This window comes from Callithrix jacchus, chromosome 13, assembly GCF_049354715.1.
Source record: "Callithrix jacchus isolate 240 chromosome 13, calJac240_pri, whole genome shotgun sequence".
NCBI classification, from domain to species: domain Eukaryota; kingdom Metazoa; phylum Chordata; class Mammalia; order Primates; family Cebidae; genus Callithrix; species Callithrix jacchus.
In genome coordinates this window covers 29,028,872-29,036,099 of record NC_133514.1, presented here as the reverse complement: position 1 = coordinate 29,036,099, position 7,228 = coordinate 29,028,872, and the positions used below count along the sequence as shown (strand labels likewise).

Sequence of the window (7,228 nt, the reverse complement as noted above, 5' to 3'; positions counted from 1 at the left end):
GGCTGGGCTGCCAGTTCCAAGTGGAGTCCTTGGCCCAGAGTGAGAACTTATGGTGCTTCTTCCCCCACCTACCCATGGCCACCCATGGACCAATCAGCACATACTTTCTCCCTTCTGAGCTCATAAAAACCCTGGATTCAGTCAGACTCAAACAGACCCTCAGGACTACCAGCTGCAGAAAGGAGCTACCCACTGTGGGTCTCCTTGACTCTTCCAGATGACTCACCTGTGGAAAGGAGCTACCCAATGCGGGTCTCTTCTCTGCTGAGAACTGGACACTCTTTGGGATGATCTGCCTGCAGAAAGGAGCTACCCACTGAGGGTCTTCTCTCCACTGAAAGCTGGACACTCATCAGGAAGGCCTGCATGCATAAATGAGCTACCCACTTTGGGTCTCCTGAGAGCTGTTCTGTCACTCAATGAAGCTCCTCTCTGCCTTGCTCACCCACCAGTTATTGGTACACCTCATTCTTCCTGGATGCAGGGCAAGAACTCAGGACCTGCCAATGGTGAAACTGAAAGAATTGTAACACAGACAGTGTTGAAACATGTCCCCACTCACCCCCTCCCGCCATGCAACATGTTGTGAGCAACGAGGAGAGAAGGGCTGCAGCCCTCTGGGATGCCCAGATCTAAAGGGTCCCCAAGCCAGGGCTGTGACACACTCTTTGGAGCTCTGCAGTTCCTGGCATCTCCAAGCTTCCAAGTGTCACAGGGTTCCCCTCATCCAGATGTGGGTGCCCACAGTGGAAGTCACATGCGGTACATCTGGTCCAGCTGCAGCCTCACATGGAGCTGCCACACCATAGCAGCTGGTGTGCCTGGCTGTGTGCAGTGTCTGGTCCAGCTGCAGCCTCACATGGAGCTGCCACACCATAGCAACTGGTGTGCCTGGCTGTGTGCAGTGTCTGGACCCCGCATGCACTTGCCCATACCCTCACTGCTTGGTGCCTGGCTCATTCTTGGCAGGTGTGGGATCTGGGCCAGTAGTGCAAGCCAAGCACAGCCTGCCAAGCCCAGTGGGCATTAGCAATACTCAGGCAGAAGGCGCCACCAGCCACAGAGGTTTCTGGCTGGCAAAGTGACACCCCAAGAATCCTGTGACATGAAGATCATATATCTAATGCCACCAACCGTAAGAAAAACTCATCTGTTCTTTAACATACGCAGTTTGGTTCTTCCAATGAACTGTTTTTTTTTTTTTTTTTTAAATAACATTGACCTACAATTTAAGAAAAAAGTATTAGGAATTTAGCTTTTATTCAAAATTAAATAAGCAAAAGCAAAAATTTTAAGAAACTTTTACAAATTACTTACATAAAAGAAAGTTAATAGGGACAGTCACGAGTTTGCAACAAATAATTACAAAAGTTTCTAGGGCAGCATGAATATAAACCATGTTGTAGGCATGGTGATCTAACTGTGATATGAATAAGGCATAACTAACATTTGCACCAAGACGAGAATTAAAAACAAAAACAAATTTTAAAAGCTTAGTTCTATATTAAACTTCTGCTCTTCTCCCAGATCCTTAATGGGTTTATACAATGTATTTTTTTAAACAAACATATCATGTCAAACTCTAAGTTACATAAATGGGCAGTTAATGTGAAAAGCCCCCTAAAATGTACAAACTAACTGGTACTGAATTGAGTTATCCATTTACCTTTATGTACAGTTAAATGTAAACCATATTTTCACAGTTTTGAGTGTTTTATGAATAGATGCACAGTACCATGTCAGGTTTACAATTGTTCCTGAAAACTGGCTCTAGGTTCTGCATACAATGCCTGTCGGTCACTGTGATGCAAGTATTTACATAAATAAGAAACTGTGTCATAGTCAATGGTCAAGACAGTTCAGCAAGAGCAGTATTTCCAACAAAGAATGATCCTCAACACAATATTTTACATAGTTGTGCAAATATAAGCATTAGGACAGATATATCTGAGGAAATTCAACTTGCAAAAACTTGTATCACTACTCTTGTAAACCTGGGCAATAAATGACCCTCAGCAAGTTCTGCTCTCTATGGCTTTTTTTGTTTTAAAATTTTAAAGCCAGAGAAAATGCACACACACTACCCAACCCCCCACAAGCACACACGCATGCGCGCGCGCGCACACACACACACACACACACTCTCTCTCTCTCTCTCACAGACATACAGAGTTCTTATTTCATTTGAGTATGGTACATAGTGCAACTTCACAATGTAGAGGTTTAACACACATTCAGTGCGTGTTTTTCTGTGCAAGTTCTTAGTGGTCTAAATCCTAGTTGAAGGTATTCATTTGCAGAACCACACGATTCAGGAGGTTGAAGGAAAAAAAAAGTTTCATTACATTTCTGAAACCAGCACTAGATGTGCAAAGGCAGCGGACAATCTGGCCATGAACACAGCCAGATTAGAGTAACTTTAAAGGGAGACCCAAGCAGTTAGTTACTTAGATTGGTCTCTAGAAAAATAGGTCAGTATATGCTGTATCTTTGTCAACCGTTCTTTCAAAGACTTCATTGACAAAACTGACAGCTGGTATCGTGGATCTACAGGGAGAACTGCAAGAAGCCACCAACACCACGCAGGTCCATTAGGAGTTGCCTAAAACAATGGACAGTTTATAGTATTAATAAAACAAGGATTTATGTAATAACAACAGTAGCTAACCACCAAAAAACTACTATTTATTGAGCACTTTTACTACGCATCAGATGCTATCTCCAATGTCTTTAACAATTATGTAAAGTATAAAATGGGAAAACTGAAGCTCAGAAACATAATGCAAATTGTCCAGGATCTCTCAGCTCATTCATGGCAGAGCCAAGATTCAAATCTAGACTTGACTCCATAGTCAACATGTGCTCTTTCCTCCTTACTGCACTGCCTGAAAGCAAGGTATCTTGACCTCAGGCTACCGACACTTTGAGCCAGATAATTCTTTGTTGTGTGTGGCTGTCCCTAGGTACTTATAGCACATTCAGCAGCATCTCTAACTACTATCTACCAGATGCCGGTAGCACCTCCCCACCCAGCTGTGACAGCCAAAAATGTCTCCAGATAATGCCAAATATCCTGCGGGGGCAACATGCCCCTAGCTGGCAGCCACTTTCTTGAGATATATATTTAAAGCATTAAGAAATGTTGAGATTTAAAATTTCCTCCAAGAATTATGGAACCCTAGGAAAGATGGAAGAAAAAGGCCCCAGTTTCCAATTTTGTTCAAAAAGGAAACATATCTCCAGTGAAAAAGTCCCTGTGATGTTGTAAAGGCTGACTACTAGCTACTGAAAAGACTAGAAATTTCCAAAAAAGATTTGTAAGCCACCTTCAGTGAACCTTGAATTGCTATTTATTGGACTTAAAATATAAAGCTTCAGAATGACAAAAGGAGCTAGGACATCAGTGCTGATCTCAGTAGGCTCCCTTCAGAATCAGATTCAGTTTCTACATTCATGTATTGTCTGCTGTCAGCTAAGCGTCACTACCTTCTCTTCTGCATTCCAGAGATGTTAGAAACTGTCTCCTAGAATCCCCTCTGCCATAGGGTTCCAGGTTAGGGTTGGCCAATGAAAGGCACTCTTGTAGGGTGTAGAAGCTGGAAGAGAAGCCAGTATCCTCGGAAGATTGTTGCAAAGTATGAAGATTGTTGCAAAGTATGAGCAGCAGCTTTCCAGAGAGCTCCTGGAAACCCCTACCTCCACTGCTAAGGTAGTAGTGGGGACTTACTGGGATTCCTAAGAATCATAGCCACTTCCCCACTAGTTCTTCAGAAGTACCCTGTTGGCTGTTCCTGAATCTCTGGTGGCAAATTCCCTGACTTCTGCAGGTGAAATCCCTGACCTTCCCCCCCACAGCTTCCCCAACTACTCTATAAAGTCCGCAACCTACATCAAAACCTTCATCCCAGGAATACGCAGGGTGGCTGCTTTTGCTTTCCTGCCCGAATCCTAACTCACGCAACATCGCTAACAGAAAGCAGTGATAGAGGACAGGATAATAAAAGGCAAGGGTGGTGAAGGTGATGGGAAAGTTATATTGAATTTTTCTATAAGCTGTTTTTTTATCATGTGAAATTTCTTATTCAATATTGTTCTTATCAAAGCCTATTTCTGTGACGTTTAATCAGATTCAAGTAATCAGTTAAAACAAATAGATAACAACTGATAATATACTAAACAGAATGAATACTAAATGTGGAGATGGCCTATGTTGGTGTTTCAAGTTCAGGTGAAGGATTCAATTGGGATTCAGACAGATGCAGACTAACCCTTAAAAATGGGAATGAGGCAGTGTGCATTACAATGAGATCTATTATTTCTCCATCTTCACATATTTACTGACAGCCATTCCTTTGTACAATCTATCACCTTCTGACCAAAAACATTTAAATTCAAAAATACTTATGCCTAAAACGCAATGCTTTAATGAGTCTATGATCATATTTTCCAGGAGCCAGACCCTTCTTTTATGCCTCTTGCAGTTTTGCTTGCACAGAAAGTTCCAGATACACATTCATTAGACTAAGCTTAAGTGTAAACCCTAAGTATCAGCAAGACTAAAAGAATAACAGTTTCATAAGAAGCGAAGTATTAAACATGAAGAGGCAAAAATGAGTAAGTCGTGGGGTCAAATGTTGGGAGACAGAAAAATGAGAAAAGATTTTTAAATGTATAGAAAATTGTAAATCTCTCTGCTCTCAAAGAATGACAGCAACAGGTGATGGGTTTGAAGGCATAGTTGTCTCACAGTCACAGTTTCTAGATAGTAACATCCCATTTTTAATTCCTTACCCCTCCTAAAAGTCCTCTTAAGGACTTCCTCCCTCTCTGGCACTCTCTCCTACAGGCATCTCAGCTGACACCTATTTCCAGCCTCTACTTGTATGGAATGCACTAGATACCACTACTCTAGAGAACTCATGATTCTAAAGATGAGGTGGGGATGGGAGCAGGGGGCGGTCAAAGAAAATGTAGTACAGAAAGGACAATAAAAAAATGAAAATGTCAAAGTCTGCAAATTTGGGTTTACATCGACCTGACTTTGGGGGAACAGAAAAGCCACCATACCTGAAGGTTTTCTTCCCTCTCGGGCATTGATCCAAAGTGCTGAAGAATTTGGCTTCGAAATCTGTCTCGTAAATTCTGAAACCAGCTGCAGGCTTGAGAGTAGACCAAATCATGAAGCTCTCTGAGATTCTTAATCTCATCTTCATTCTCAACCTAGAAATACAACAGTCAGTAAGACTTCTGTGTCTAATCCCCCATCCATATGCCAACTGACACAAATGGAAAAAGGCATCAGAACAACAGGGCAATACCTGTTTCAGTGCTGACCTCCCAGAGAGTATTATTCCTATGCTATAATACATATTTCTGCCTCATACAGGGCTAACTGACCATACTAAAGAAAGCCAGCAAGGCCTGACCTATGCCTCATCTCACTGACTTAGCAGTGCAGTATTGCAGAACCCTACTGACAGCCCCCAAGTGGGAGGACTAAGACTGAAAGTGAATTTTGGTTCAAAGGTCTACACTAATTTGGAATTCCTTTTGTCTTTACGAATCAATGGCTTTTGAAAGCAGTGGAACAAAAAAGTGGATGATAGTTGCTACAAAAAAAGAAAAGATGAGTGATTAGGGTGCAGATGACATGACAGAAAGTAGTAACAGGAGGAGTTCACGCCCAGTTACATCTTTTACTAGGAAACTGGGTCAAAGCACAACAACAAACAAAAAGCTACAACAAATAACTTAGCATATAAAGCCAGTAAGTGAGAGAGGTAATTACACAATGATGAACTTCTGCTCTAAATGCCCAAGGCTACAGCTACCTCTGGAACCCCCTCAGTATATTCTTTAGACTACTGGGTCACTAAACTGCAAATGTAAAATTAACTGCATCAGTCTTCTACCTTGAGATAGAAGAGTCATCTCAGAGAACACAGGTAGGAAGATCTAAGTTTAACTCCTCCATCTTATATTGATTTCTTTAATGCACACTTACATCCCACTTGCTATGTGCCAGGTTGTGCTCGCTCTCATATACACAAACTCATCCGAACAAATACCAGGCCTGACTCAGTCTTTCATACTTCAAGGATGACTCATATAAAAACAACAAAGAAACTCCGAAAACATTTTGAAATATAAAAATAGGACTACAGCACACAAGAGACAAAAAAAAAATACTTTTTACTTTTGAAAGATTTGAAATGAAAATTAAAACTAAAGCTTAAAGAGCGTCTCCTTTTCGCAAAGCTATATGAATGTACTTAATGCCACTGAACTGTGCACTTAAAGATGATTCAAATGGTAAATTTTATATATATTTTACCACAATACAAATAATTTTTTTTTTAATGTAGAGGGGCCATATAATTGAATAATTTTGGTCTTGGAATGCCAATATAGGATTCTGGCCCTTGCTGACATACATTGAACTTGATAGAAGCAAGAAATAAGCTTATGCCTTGTTCAGTCTTTTTTTTTTTTTTTTAAGCATGTGCTTTGCACCCTCACAAAATTCAAGAAAACAAATGACAGGCTCTAATAAATAAAGAATGATAACAATTATAAGAGTATATAATGAAAAATGGAGCTGGTCAAAAAGCAGGCAGAAACTTTAAAAGCAAACTTTACTGTAATAATTTTTAACAGAACTTAAAATTTCATTAGAAAACACAGAAAACAGAATCATTATAAGAATAAGAAAATTTGCTATAAAAAACAAATTTGAGAAGTTTTTCCAGAATGGACAAGAAAATCACTATATAGATTAAGACATTATGATGAAAAATTACCGGTCATTCCTAGGACCATAAAGAGGACTCGAGTTTATAAACATCAAATCTATAATACTTTCAAAATGTGATTCTATTACCTACATGTTTATAAGTATTAATACATATAGTCATGTTATTATGTTACTTAGCCATATACTCAAGTGATTTTGTCATCAAACCCAATATATGAAGACATAAATTTACATAAAACTGAAATAGGGTAATTAACTTTATAAAGGACATGACCTTTAGCAAATGATTCCATTAACCAAGTACACCTAAGGCACAGATTATATCAATCAACTCAAAATTTCAAGTTGCACAATACTTTTGGCCAACTGCACAAGGCAAAGTACCCCCATAGCATTTTTATAGTAAGATAGGACATGCAACATCAGACTAATCAGGTTTATCAGCAGAGAGGCAAATGGCATAATGATAAAGCT

The 7,228-nt window shown here is 40.0% G+C and overlaps 1 protein-coding gene across 1 annotated transcript in view; it reads right to left on the bottom strand.

Moving 5' to 3' along the window:
- Positions 1-1,241: 1,241 nt before the first annotated feature.
- LONRF1 (LON peptidase N-terminal domain and ring finger 1) overlaps positions 1,242-7,228 on the bottom strand; it is a 33,117-nt gene continuing 27,130 nt past the window's right edge. Inside the window, exons 11-12 of the mRNA XM_008979247.4 lie at positions 5,068-5,220; positions 1,242-2,602 (exon numbers count right to left, since the gene is read on the bottom strand). Coding sequence (XP_008977495.1) covers positions 2,444-2,602; positions 5,068-5,220 — 312 coding nt within the window. The 3' untranslated portion in view covers positions 1,242-2,443. The remainder of the gene's footprint in view (positions 2,603-5,067; positions 5,221-7,228) is intronic.